The sequence below is a fragment of the Eubalaena glacialis genome, chromosome 14 (assembly GCF_028564815.1).
Source record: "Eubalaena glacialis isolate mEubGla1 chromosome 14, mEubGla1.1.hap2.+ XY, whole genome shotgun sequence".
NCBI lineage: Eukaryota > Metazoa > Chordata > Mammalia > Artiodactyla > Balaenidae > Eubalaena > Eubalaena glacialis.
In genome coordinates, this window is record NC_083729.1 from 47,027,710 (window position 1) to 47,042,561 (window position 14,852).

At 35.9% G+C, this 14,852-nt stretch overlaps 1 protein-coding gene across 4 annotated transcripts in view; it reads right to left on the bottom strand.

The window, feature by feature from the left end:
- Positions 1-371: 371 nt before the first annotated feature.
- The window catches only part of RTN4 (reticulon 4), a 67,721-nt gene continuing 53,240 nt past the window's right edge, over positions 372-14,852 (bottom strand). For 2 of the 4 annotated variants that reach the window (XM_061210561.1, XM_061210560.1), the window contains 5 exons: positions 11,677-11,815; positions 2,725-2,794; positions 2,018-2,064; positions 1,772-1,830; positions 372-1,389 (listed from right to left, as the gene is read on the bottom strand). In XM_061210561.1, the coding sequence (XP_061066544.1) occupies positions 1,347-1,389; positions 1,772-1,830; positions 2,018-2,064; positions 2,725-2,794; positions 11,677-11,815 (358 nt within the window). In that variant the 3' untranslated portion in view covers positions 372-1,346. The remainder of the gene's footprint in view (positions 1,390-1,771; positions 1,831-2,017; positions 2,065-2,724; positions 2,795-11,676; positions 11,816-14,852) is intronic. The other 2 variants (XM_061210562.1, XM_061210563.1) reach the window with 2 other exon arrangements.

Here is a 14,852-nt window from a genome sequence, read left to right on the forward strand (position 1 = left end):
ACACTACATTTAAAGAGCAATAGTGTCTGTGTGTCAAGAAAAGTTCTTAAATCTGATTTGTAAACATTTATATGGTATGATTTTCCATATGTTCATAAATCCTGCACTGTATTCTATGTTAAAATATTGGTGCATGTATTTATTTTCAATTATCAAAGTATAAATATATAATTTAAAAACATTTTGGTATGTGTCAAATAAATTTGATTATATAAATTGTTCTTTTTGTTTTCAAAATAAATGTAGCTGTACTCTGAGCTTAAAACCTTTCTGAAAGTACAAGCCACCGCACACTCGTGGAAGAAGTGAAGTCTACCATTTTGATCTGCAGCACGTTCAGGAAACCAAAATACCAAACATATTTTACGTCTATAAGCTTTATTGATACTTCGCTTTTACAGTTCACAATGCATTCCACAGATTTATAGTTCAGTACAGCTTAAACCACAATTGTATAAATCGTCATTTTATAATTAATTTCTTGCATAACAAACAATGTTTGATATTTGCAAACAACACTTTTGGAAGCATTAGATTCAGTCCAGGGTTTGTGACAAAATTAACAACTACAGTAAGACTGTGTGATGAAGTTGATGTCGAGGAGTTCTATTGGCATGGCATCGTTTCATGTTGAAAACAGATGGTAGTGCTCCTAGAAATATATGTTCTTTTTCTAGCTTAGGTGCTTTGGAACTACACACATGAAACCAACGACTGAAATATCAAGCACTGTGGGGCAGCTGGAAAGGTAGGTAGGTAGAGGGCTAAGCTTTGTGAAACACTATATATAGATAGATAGATATATAATCTATATTTACTTATATTGGCAATTAATATAACAGTAAAATTCACAATACACCTAGAACATACCAGCAAGGCGAGCCTTTTCACTCCTGCTTTGGTGGTATGATCTCGTCTAAACATTTCATTTCAGAAAATCTGCATCAATCTACACAGACCATACACAGTGCACAAACTGTGAAAAGGGTTATTTTTTCAGCTCCACTTTCTCTGCAATTCCCCAAATACAGCAAGACTACCTGCAACAAAGTATAATATACAGCTTCCTCAGATCTTTTTTTATTCACCAGTGCCTCATACAGGAAAAACAAATAATATGATTACTGTTTAAATCCATACATAGCAGCTTACAACACTTAAGATGATGAACACAGGGCAGTCAAGACAGACAGGTCATTTTTCCTCAGATACTGTGTTGCTAAAATAAAGATCTGTGAAACTGCACTGCAATGTCAAGGCTTCATTCTTCCCTGACCCTCCCCCATGGAATCAAATGAATATCCCCTTTAAAGATAAACTCCTATTGTTAATTATTTCGGGCTTTTTCATTCTGCTTTGCGCTTCAATCCAGGGATTTTTGCTTGGATTCTACAAATGAAAAGGAGGGGGAAAAGGTCAATGGAAATATTTTGAAATTTTAATATTTTGTTTTCTGCTTCTTAAAATGTCTGTCCTTCAAGAATTACTTGTACATTGCTCAGCTTATACAAGAAATAAAATCCTAAGGCTGTCAAACTATGAACTATAATTTTGCCACCCTGGCCTCACAAATTACACTTAAATACAAGTACACATAGAAATTAATGATCCAAATGTTAGAAGAAAAAATCTTTTGGCAACTCTGTCACACTTTAGGTCTGACTGAAATTGACTACTCATTATGTCTTAAATATGAGAATACTGCACTGTTGTCAAAGCCAGTACATCTATCCTTAGTGTTAAAAAAAAAAAAAAGATTTTAAATACTTACTTAGCCATAGCATCTTTAACATTCTTATTTGCAAGTCCTAGATAATGATCTATTTGCGCCTGAAAGAGAGGTAGAAAGAAGTTACTAGAAAATTACCATTGCTAAAAAATCTTATTAAACGTATTAAAGGCTTAAGAAACCACCACATTTCTCATTTTTATAAGGCTGTGGAAGCTGGCACTGATCCATTTCTAAGTTCCATATAAGAGCGTGTGCTCTGTATTCTGAAATCTGCAGTTAAATTACCTGATGCCGTTCATAGATAACAGGAACACTGAAGAGTGAAATCAGAGCTGAAAAAGGAAATACACAACCTTTAAAATAGACTTGTATGATTTAGGGAACAAACACTACAAAGCCATCAAACTGGCAGCACTCTTAAGATAGTCAGAAGTGTTCCTAATGAAGAAGACACAAGCATCTCCTGGATGCACCTGCTAGTGGGGAGCCACCGCAGGGCAATGAATTAACCAAGGGAGGCTGCAGGAACCATTCCTGGCTTCAAATCACATCATGCAGACTTTATAAAATACAGGCATCCCTGGTCTCGGTTAGTTAGATCTATGACTGCACCATCAAATAAGGCCACCCTTGATCTGGTTTATCACTGTTAGTTGGAGTAGTCTTCAGGAAGTAAAGTGGCATTTCCATAAACAGTATCAGTATTAGCAATTTATTTAAAGAGATCACAATCTCTAACCTATATCCTCTGTTTTTCCTATAATATTAGGATATTCTCCCCTAAAATGTCTTTAAGCTCCTTGCACACCATCTTTTTTTTTTGGCTGTGCTGTGTGGCATGTGAGATCTTAGTTCCCTGACCAGGGATCGAACCTGCGCCCCCTGCAGTGGAAGCACAGAGTCTTAACCACTGGACCGCCAGGGATAGTCCCCCATCCTTTTTTTTTTTTTTTTTTAAGTAATTTTTCATTCCAATGGTTTTGTAGACTTACCCAAGATCAGTAGCGTGAGACCATTGAACAAGGCACCAACATAGGTAAATACCCACATCAACACTGCAAACTGTAAGAAAATAACATTAGCCACTTAAAAACAAAATTCAAGTAAAGTTTCTTTTTTTTTTTAAAGATTTTTTTGATGTGGACCATCATTAAAGTCTTTATTGAACTTGTTACAATATTGCTTCTGTTTTATTATTTTGTTTTTTTGGCCAGGAGGCATGTGGGATCTTAGCTCCACCGCCCAGGTATCGAACCACCCACACCCCCTGCATTGGTAGGCAAAGTCTTAACCACTGGACCGCCAGGGAAGTCCCCAAGTAAAGTTTCTTAATTAAGCCTTCAGATAAAAACAACCCATCTAAATGCCAAACTACTAGAGGCATACTCCTTGGAGACTTGGTAAAATAATATGGGTATTTCACTTCTAAGTTGCCAGTCTCCATTCAGGAATTTCTGAATCTAATTAAAACAATTAATAGACTCAATTCATTTTTCTCTGGACTACACTACCAAACAGTTGATTCTGTTTTCTCTGAGATCAGAAAACATACCAAAGGTACACCACCTTACCCCTCCAGCTCTTCCATAGCACTTAGCTTCTAAATGGGAAGACTGGAAAGCTATCATGAGAATTAGCTATTAAAACTGATTTTAAAGTACTAACAAGTTAAGTGATTCAAGATCTGTATGAGCTGAATAATTCAGACATTAAAATCTCAGACATCTGAATAAGCAATAATGGTGCAGGAAGACTTATTATCAGGGAGACTAGGTTTCAGGTACCAAAAATATCAGCTTTAGCATTTTATTAAGGATCAGAGGCACTGTCTCTCCAGTGATACATGTTTTAACAGCCAATGAGGACCCCTTGGAATAAGGACTCCTCTAACTTTTATACCTATTAATAAAATTGACCGTTATTATTCTTTTAGCCACTGCCTTCTTTATTTATTTAGCAAACACTAATCCAGTTCTTACCATATTAGTGCCAGGCACTGTTTTAAATGCTTTACAAATACAAATTCATTTATTCCTCCTAATAACTTTATGAGGTAGGCATTGCTATCATTACCAAAGCAGATGCAGACACTAACAAAATAGAGTGTAGTAACTTGCCCAAGTTGAGGTAATACTTCACTCATATTTCATATTTCACTGTCCCCGCCAGGGGACTGGGGACTGCAGTGAACTGACTAAACTCTCCTATTTTACTCATCTGGTCTCAAAATCTGGGATTTTTTTTTTTTTTTAATCATTAAATACAGCAGTTTGGGAAAGGCCTTGTTTCTAAAAAGTGATTTCATTTTGAGAAGTCCTTTATTTCCTCTCCAAACTTTAGTTTACTCATGAATGGTTGAAAAAGAGAATTTCAAAGTTTTCTTCCAGTTCTTGGTGACATCATATAGTAAAAACTCAATGCCATGTTCAGAGCAGTTCTTGAAGACTTATAAACACAAGGTCAGTCAGGATTTTATTCAGCATTCAGCAGGAGCAGTTCCTTTGCTTCCTATTAAGAGCCTTCATGTGTCTGGCAATCTCTCTGCCATATTTAGTAGGTCACAAACATACCACCATGATGCCACCATCTACAACAACTATTTAGGTACCAATAACAAAGTACATATGAAAAGAAGGAGAGGAGAGAGGAGTTAGCACGTCCATCATCTAAAGCAGTTACCAGCAAACTTTTTCTGTAAAGAAAGACAGTAAGATAATAAACATTTTCGGTTTTGTGGGCCACAAGGGATCTCTTGTCACATATTCTTTGAATATTATCCTTTAAAAACATAAAAACTATTCTTAGCTCCCAGGCTGTACAAAAACAGGCCATGGGACAGACAGGCAGTAGTTTGCTAACCCTTATCTAAAGCATATCTTTGTCCATGTGTTCATTCTCTCAACAAAATCTGATTGAATGCCTACTATCAGCTGGGTACAGAGCAGTAATTAAAGTATTCAGACTCTAGTCATTATCTTTACTGCAGGTTAGGAAGACCCTTTGGATTCCTGCAGCAACTGTCAGTTCTACAAACAGCAACACTCTGCTTACCCCTACAACTGAATTTAATGTTCAAGTGAGCAAATATCAAGCCTTCTTAACACTCATCAATTGAAAATCAAAAATTAAATGCTGCCCTGGTCTTTGCAACCGCTATGAAACCACTGATAGAAAGGTTTGAAGCATGACTCCAGTTAGCAAGCCTTTTCCCTCTCACACAGTTTTAGACTCCTATTGCAAAAGCTAAATATAACTGCTGCACTTGAGCAAGTCTACCATAGAGCAACAGAGCTATTTTCATCCATCGCCATCCACAAGTCGACAGGGAAGAGTCGACCTTCTACATTTTAGAAGAAATTGCTTTAGCAATAAAGACACCCTTACCATGACAAAATTCAGAAACTAACACACAAGCTAGAAATAAGTCCTAATTTGGTCATTAAGTCACCGACAAGGCTGCACTCCAAAGCCACAAAGAAAGAAACCCAAGACTTCACACCTAGGTGATCTAAGGGGCTCAAATATCACTAGACTTGCCTCTTGGAGGACACTCTTTCTAAAAGCCAGACTACCCAGACACAAAGAGAGGAACGGAGAGAGGCTTCAAACGTCTATGGGGCCAGGCAGGTGACATAAACACATGAGGGAGCCCTGGTAAGGACTGAGGCAGATATGTGCATTCTCCCTCTCAAGGAGCACACACAGTCCAGCTCCACAGACTGTTGCCAAGCAAGTATTCCAGGCTAATGTTGCCAAATTTTCCCATTTAAAGAGAGAGACCAGAAATTCACATTTTTATGTGCTATCACAGAATTTTTAAATGTTGCAGCTAAGTTTGGAGAAAATTAAACACTTCAGGGGCCCAAAACAAAAATATTGGGTAAGGGTTTCCAGAGAACACACATCAGAAGAGAAAGGAGTTAAGAACCAGCATCTAGCAACTGCACAATCACTAAAACTGTCAATAACAACATCAGCTAACAAATTTTTGAACATACATTAGGTCAGTTAATCTCATCATAACCCCAAATGTTAAATACTGTTATTACCCCCATAGAAGAGAAAAACCAAGACACAGAAAGATTAAGCAAGTTGCCAGACTAGAGGTGACAGTGATCTCAGGTTTATCTGACTCCATAATCTCTGCTCTGCTATACAGTAAAACCATTTACAGAGTAATCATTTATTAATGGTCATGAATGTGCACGCTATTACAAAGAGGCAGGGAAAAGGTCAATAAACACTTTAAACCTACAAGTTCTATGCTCTTCCATGGCAAATTCTTGGCAACACTGCAGCCAATGCATATTAATTGAGGAAGTCAAAGGCTCATCTCTCTTTAGGCACTAATGAGACTGGAGGAAAGAGGGGCAAAGTACAATGGAGGTCAAGTAAATACTTACCGGAAGAGGGCAAGGGCCATGTCTTGTTTGTCTTTTGTCCAGGGGAATAGGGAATTCAATTTAAGTGCATATCACATACATATCTCATTGGAAAGCTCTGCAGATTTTTTTATTAGATGATGTCTCCGTGGGGTGGGGAGGCATTTTTAAGGAAAATGGGCGGAGGGTGTTTAACAGAATTTCAGAAATTACTTTAGCAATTCTGACACTTTCAAACTTTTTCTGAAGTTTTAAACACTGAAAATCATTTGACTTTTGACATCTTCAACCTTATTCATTAGCATCACATTTTCCCCAGCCAATTTCCTGCCTAATTTTTCTGTGAGCCAAAGAAACCAGAAAGGAAACTGTCAAAATGTGTATGTTAATAAATGCCTAAGAGCCTGAGGGCTAGATTTTAATGTCCTTTTGGGTCAGCTATTTCTGGAATTCAGGCCTTTTTTGCTCACTTTCAGATTTCAGACTGAATTCTGGAACATTATGGTTACCTGATGATCAGACAACCATAGCTAAAAATTTTCTTATAATTTTAACATATATTTTCACTGAAAGTCACAGAACTACTGTCATAAAGAATCCAGTCTTTATCACCCAAAGCCATATGACAGAAAAATAAGAACCTCTGCCGAAAACACCTAGTCTTAGTATCTAGTAAATAAAAGTATTAGACTTTTTCTTGGGATTTGAGGTTTCAAAAGGCAGAACCCCCTACTAAAGCTGAGCCTTACTCAAGAAGTCCCAAAGCTGAGCCCAGTGGAGACTGTCACATGCTTTACTTTTATAATAAAAGGGGTGCAGAAGTAAGCGTAGGGGGAAAACTATAGCCCAGGGTTTACAGCTGCAAGGCATAACTTTCAAAAACAGTGTTCTCCAAGCAGTGTCCTTAGAAAAATTAAATCACAATTTCAGGGGATGGGACCCCCAGCCCTTCCCCTTCCCCTTCCCAAGTATTATTAAATTTTATAGCTCCCCAGTGGTTCCAATGTGCAGCCAAGACTGAGAACCATTGTTTTACAACAAGAGCCCCTTTCAAAGACAGCTTACACAGAAGGTCAATCACAGAAATGGAATTAAACCTCAACTAGGTGGTTTAAATTTGTTCAACTATCTTATACTAGTTTTCTGGTGGTAATGGGTTATTTAAACACAGTTGACGAGTATCACTAGGTTAAAGAAAGTTATCCGGGCTCTTCTGGACTTCTCAGAGACTAATAAAGTGATATACACTAGGCTCGTCAAGAAAAGGACATATATACAGGTTTCACAGCTTAATTTTACTAGAGAACACTCCTCCTTTACTTCCCTTTCCATTCATTCTCCTTCCCTTACCTTATGTCTGGCATGCAACATAACAAACCCACTTTAAAACAAATCCTGAGGATTGATCAAAACATTTGCCTGTGGTAAAATTTTACACTAATGTCTGAAATAAATCCTACTGAATGGAATTAGAAATATTTTTTCAGTGATTTTGCCCATAATATTTGACTAGAATTAATCTTTTGGGAAATGGATTGTTGCTCAATCTATGGACAGCTGAAAACTTTTCTAGGATTTAGAAGCTTGCAGGTAACTGCAAAGAAGCAAAACAAATGGAACAATTACAGTTGACCTTTGAACACAAGAGTCTGAACTACACAGGTCCACTTGTCAGCATATTTTTTTCAATAGTAAATACTACAGTACTACACAATCCACAGTTGGTTGAATCCATGAATATGGAACCAGGGATACCAGAGGAACCGCAGATACAGAGGAGCCTTGGATAAGGAGGAACCGGGGATATGGAGAGCCAACTATAAACTGTACATGGATTTTCAACTGTGAGGAGGGTCAGTGCTCCTAATCCCCACACTGTTTAAGGGTCAACTGTACACAAGAATTTAAAAGGAGAAATCTGCAGAACATGTCTTATTTTTATTTGTCCAAGTCAACCACCAAAAAGAGATCTAGACCAGGCACAGATGATGAACCACTACCTCACATCAAATCTTTTCCAACAGGCCTGATGAACCTTGGGGTTTGGTTATTTCTTTAGAATAACGAATAGAATAGCCTCTCTCACACAGCACCAAAAAAACGATAATAAGCAAAAAGAAGAAAAATTTCACATGGTAAGAAGAGTGGCTCTATATTTTTTAACTTCTGAGGAAGAAGGTTTCAAATAGAAGTAGTGGTAATTATGACCCAGAATCTTGAAATGTAGATTATATAAATTTGAGGGCATGAAATACTTATAAAGACAGTGAGTTATAGAGAAACCTCTTTCAAATTTTAAAAAGCTATTATTTTTAAAAAGCCACAGAGCTTGATACAATGTTAATTTTCTAAATGAAAAAAGATTTATAAATGAGACTAATTCCCACTGCATTTTCTTGAAATCAGGGTGGTTTCCATTTTCCTAGCTATGAACCATATGATAAAAGAAATCCAAATCAAAAGCTGGATCCTATAAATTTTTTTAAAACTCTGTTATTTAACAAGATCACAAATTCATCTGGAAACTGGAGAGACTGGGGCTATTTATTAGCAAACTTTCCAAATTTAAAATCTGAATATAAGGAAATAAAATCAGTTTAACAGAGCAAATTGATTTTTCCTTTACATTGAAAAAGTGAAAGAAAAAAAAAAACTGCAAAAACCATTTTTACTTGCTTTAGGGAGGAAGAATATGATTCTCCTGCCAACTGCTGTAGCTAAAAGGCAAAAAGTAGCAGAGTTAGAGGGAAAATAATTTTCTTTTTAAAAATGCTCTCTATACGAACAAAAACTATGGGGGATAAGAGTGGCAAATGCTCAAGGAACTCTCTCTAGAAAAAGAATACTATTCAGTCATTTTGAAGAGACAAGTGTTGTTTTTTTCTCAGCTTTTTCCAATTAAGACATATTAAGCAAGTATCCTGTGTTTCTATAGTACCCTTAATTCAGTGAAAAGAAACAAATGAAATCTATACTACTCACACACAATGACATAAGGTTTAAAAGTCCCCCCATGTAGAATCACAAAGAACCACAAAGTTTATCTAGGAAGACCCTTCATGTATATTATCAGAGGGTTTTGCATTGGGAGAATAAGACTAACACCCTACCTTATTCTTTGCCTCAATAGATTTTGAGACCTAAATGCAAAGTTCATTCTAAGTGTTAATATGTTTAAACAACTGTTATTTATTTAGAGCCCTGAATGAATTGCCATCTGGAGAAGTCACCAAGCAGCTTTCCTTGAGCTCTGGGCTTGCCAAAAACACTACTCGGGAAAACCATTCAAATAAGTTTTATTTTTCTCTTTTCTAATCCTTAAGGAGAAAAAGTAGTAAACTACACTTCTAATGCAACTCTTTTTTCCCCCAATATTAAGAAACAAAGAATGTTTTAAAAATATACGAAAAACTCATAAAAATAAAGCATTCCAGAAAGTAACCTATCTCGTTATGTGCCGCTTCCCGTTACTTTCAAATTAGCAAAATCACTCAAGACAAGAATTTACCAAGTTGTTTCTCTCATTTATGCTAGCTTCCTCATAATAACACAATTGTTTAAAAAAAAACAAACAAACAAAAACCCAAGGTAATTTTCAAAAGAAATTTTTAAAATGAGATTTAACAGCAAAAAGAAATTATCTCATAAATGTAATTTATTAATAAAATTTCCTCATATTCTATTTTCAAATACCTGTGCAAATCAGATTTTAAAGGCTTTCTAAAGTATTTAATTAGTCCTCCTCTAACATTTTCTCACTTCCTTAGCCTTTGCAAATATTTCCACACCTATATAACCGTCTACACAGAGGACTGTGTATAGATGACAATAAACTCTGAAAGAACAAATAAGTTTTCAACTGATTAAAGACAAGGGGAAACTTTAAATTGTAATTTGTAAAAACTGGAATACAATGAATGAATCATTCCCAGATCAATCTGTTTTCTTTTTAAACAGATATCTTCAAGAATGCCTCTTCTCTCAAGAAAAATGTTAAATTAGACATACATAGCTACCTTCACTGCTATACGCTGCAAACATGATGACTTTTAGTTTCTTTTTGTTGCAGTTTTTATTAAGTCTATCAAAACAGTGACTCCTCAATCAAGTTTCATGATGCCTTTGTTTGAAGTCAGCCCCCCCAACAATTTTTGACTGCCAAATTCAGAGATGGCCCTTTGCTGTTTGAAGCTCTGTTATCACTATTTATAGTGTTTCTTCCCAATCAACTCCTACCCACACAACCCTTCATCTTAAACTGCACTAGTACCTTCCCCTCAATAATTTTTCAAACATGTTCTACCCAAGCACTCAAGCTATATATTGTGAATACCACTTCAATAAATAGGAGCTGGTTTCTTCTAGGACCCATGTGTACAAGGTTCTATTTGATTTACTCCCAAATATTATTTGTTCCCTTTTGAAACTAATCAAACATCCCAAATGACATAACTATGATCTTTTTATTTACAGACTGACATCAGATTATTTCAAAGCACTACTACAGAATGAGTCACTAAATGCAAGCAATCTACACAAAAGAGATAATAATAAAAGGAAACTAAATTATTTACCATTAATATTATTAGTAACAGACATTCCAAGCCTTAATAAACTGAGAGAAGCACACAGCTGAAAATAATGTCCATTTACTGGCCTATTAAGGCTAAGATATTTGTCAAAAGCATTTTGAGCATTTAAACCTATTCTGACCAGTTCAGAAATTGTTTCACTGAATCTAAAGACCCAATCATCCAATTGCTATGACATCCTTGGTTTGCACAATAAATTGCAAACTTGTACATATCTATTGGAAAAGAGAAATTATGGTAATTACTACCACAGTACATTTCTACCCAGGCTTAGATTGGAAACAAGTCCGTCTTTAGTCACCGGCAATAATACACACACAACACAAATGGCAGGTTCCACATAAAGGAAAAGCACTAAAGTCCCAGTGCTTGGGGTTCACATTACGTGACGAGTTTAGTGCTCGCTTTAAATCAGTCTGAACTTTGGGGAGCTGATTTGCAAGGTGAGACTCTAATAGCTGCTATGTAGCAAGATCCAAAAACTAAAGAAAATTCCAAAGTTTACCAACTGGTGATTAGTCCAAGTGTTTCAGAATATTAAAGTTTTTCCAGAATAAAGATCCCAAGAAAGTATAAAAAAATATGAAGTAGCTTATATGTATGTATGAATCACACACAAGCTAAGAAATTAAGTGCTAGTCTCTAAAACAAAGTCAAGCAGATGAAATCATATCTGGTAATAACTCTATTAGATAATCTTTATTCTTACAGTCAAAACTCTCTTTAATCTTCTCACTTTTAATCCTTATGATTTCCAAAAGTATGAATTTATAACATTTTCCTTTAAAAAGGAATTGTCTTTCCTCCATCTTAAATATTTGATCAGATTCTGAATCTTGGAACCCAAGTTTACAGTAATGATTTCATTACATCTTTATCATTTACTTTAATATAGAAAATAGAATTTTACTCTCTTAACTCTGATATTAAATTCTGGGTATGCCAAAAAATGGAAAGCAAGTAAATTTACCTTCAGAGAATCAACTAAATCATCAACTAAGAAGAGGCGCCTGAGTTCTTTTATCGTGCAGTTCACATGGCCAAGAGCAGAATTACTGTACTTCTGAACCAACTCCTCAGATATACCAACTTCAGATTCCAAATACGCCCTAGAAAACAAAACACATCATAACTGTCACTGACTGGATGATTTTCCCTGGATGTCTGTCAATCAGCAATTATATATCTGTAAAAGAGGACATTAGTAAAATATTTTACTATGGAAGCCTACTCTTTCCAAATTAAGCACAATGTAAAAACTCACCAAGCATGGGGTATTTCATTGATAACGCAGGTATAGAAACAAGCATACACTTTGAAATCAGACCTATCTGAGCTTGAATCTTAAGCTCTACCACTTACCTGGCTGTGTAACTTCTGAAAGTTATTTAGTCATCCCTCTAACCTCGGTTTCCTCACTTATACAATGGAGATTATCTTGAGATTTCAATGAGTAAAGTGCTTAACACAATCAGGCACAAAGACGCACTCAATAAATGGTAGTTATTATTATGGATTTGGTTTTTTCAGGAGGACATAATGTTATCTCATCAAGTTTTCCTAACAAAACTTCTACTCATTTCCAAATACTATACTCTCTCAGCCTAATCTTTAGGGGAAACTATCCAATAAGTCAAGCCCCCAATTGTGAAACGGCTGCCGAAAGTCAAAAGGCAATCTCAGTAGAACACAATAGTTCCTGTCCATTTAGATGCCCCAATCTATACTGAGATCTAGCTGGAGTTGTTAAATTTAAGAAGACAACTGTAATGGGGGGAACAAGTCAAGTAGGCAAGAATGCAAGGAATTGTTTCATTAGTTACTGTTTCAAAGAAGCCATTTATCTTAGAGCAATCAGAAGTGCTAAGGATTCTCTCTTATCTGTTGGAAGCAACCCTTTACCCAGTCCCTCCTCAAAAACTCCCCATATCCGCGGACCCTAGTTACACTGGAAATTACAGTCCTCTTTGATAACTCCTTGTCTCATAGTTTTACCCCTGAAATATGCCCCAAATGTGCCTCCTCGTTTTCATTCGCTATACCATCACTATAGTTTAAGTGCTCATTATTTAAAAACTGGAATAGTCTATCAGTGTCCAAACCAGTCTCTAATCTATCTTCTGATTCACTCCTTCAGCCAATGCCAGATTCGTTTTATTTGAGCTATACTAGATAGTGTTATTTAGGTTGAACTCAGGTGGGAATTAGGAGACATGCTACCACCTAGCTATGTAAACCTTGCAAAAGGCATTGAACTTCTTTGGGTCATGGTTCCAACTCTACAAAATTAAAAAACAGACTTCCTGAATCCATTCAGACTCAAACATTCTATGATTCTATGGTTCCAACTTTTCAGCCACAGCCCTCCTAAATCCTTCCAACCTTATTTCTCACTACAATGTTGTAGCTCAAACTTGAGCCATTCACCAAACATTTTTCATGTTAATGTGAAGTTTTGTTTCTCACACTGTTTTCCCAATCCACAGTGCTCTCCTCTCACCTCTGGAGATAGCACACCATCAGTAAGCACCATCTCAAATTCCATCCATACATGATGCCTCTCCTGACCCTACTATGTAACTCTAACAATGCTTTCTTTTGTATTATTCTTATAGTAATTACCATATCCAGCCCTGAAATATAAACATGTGTATACTTGTATATTTTTTTCTACTAGAGTATAAACTGTCAAGGACTAGGAATATATCTTCATTAGTACAATGTCTAGCATAGGACGCTTGTTATTTATTAGCCAACAAATAGCAAGTTATTATTATCAAGTTAAAAACGGTCAAACATTCACACCTACCCTTAAATCAGCAAAAAATTTATTTATGCAGCTTTAAGAAATATAGAGAAGTGGCTGATACAACTTTAGCTGGTATTCTGCTTCTTTGTACCACTGCTTTTGTTCTTGCTGAAGACAAGATGCCTGGCCAGCAGGCCACAAAGGCAGCACTCTCCATCAATGACACCCTGTGGATATTTACATTCATTCAACTGGCATTTATGTGATATTAATGCAATGCCAGCACAGTCGTCACTCTTTTCCAATGACCACAGGTTATTACATAAGAACTGTATGATATTAACTTTACTAATGTGACTGGAGAACTTGGAAAACTGTCCAAAAGGCTTGTTAAATTGGAATGTTGGCTGAATTTACTTTATAATAACCATAAAAGGCCTTTGAGCTAAGGACAGTGTTTCTAAGGAAATAAAGAATAAAGAAACCACTAGTTTCTTCTAAAAGTCTTCTTTAAAAATCAAACAGTATGTAAAATTTATAGATAATTTAGAATTGTTGGCTTGACAATGTTTTTATATATTTCAGTGTAACTAATTAAAAATCATATTCCTTTACGATTTGTGGCATGATATAACTCTGCTATTTTGAAGTTGCAAATTCAAGTTACTGAATTCAAAGTTTGTTTCCCCGTCTGTAAAATGGAGTAGTATCTATTCTCATAGTTTCATGAAAACCGGGAGCCTGAAATTAGGATAATAGTGGTGTTAACTAATAGAAATTGACAAGTCTGAGATAAAAGACTCATTTAAAGACATGATGAATTAGTGGCTATGGGGGGCTGGGTGTGGAGTGACTGCGAGAGATACTGATGCAGAGTGTCTTTTGGGTGTGATGAAAATGTCTGGAATGAAATGGTGACAGTTGTACAATTCAGTGAATATACTGAAAACCACTGAATTTTACAGTATGTGAATTATACTTATCTCAATTTTTAAAGGGAGGTGAGGGTGGGGAACGTGATGAGTATCAAGTGAGGTCAGAAGACCCAAGCTGAGGTGCGTCCACCCCATTAGCAATTGGAGAGATACTGCTACTTGTCAAAATAAGGTAAGAAGATGACAGTTTAGAGACAAGGAGATGCTGAAATAAAGGAGCTATCCAAAGGATAATACAAAAGTAATGCCTTAGGAAAGGAGAAGAAAAAACTAGATAGAGAAGGAATGGTAAGAAAAGACATAGACATAATGAGGAAGCATAACAGAAAAACATTAACATACTATTGGAAAGAAAGGTATTTCTAATATCAGACAGCATAAAAAGTAAGCAATAAAGAAAATATAACTCTCACCAATCCCAAACATGTTAAAAAGATACAGCTTCCATAAAAGTAAAATTAG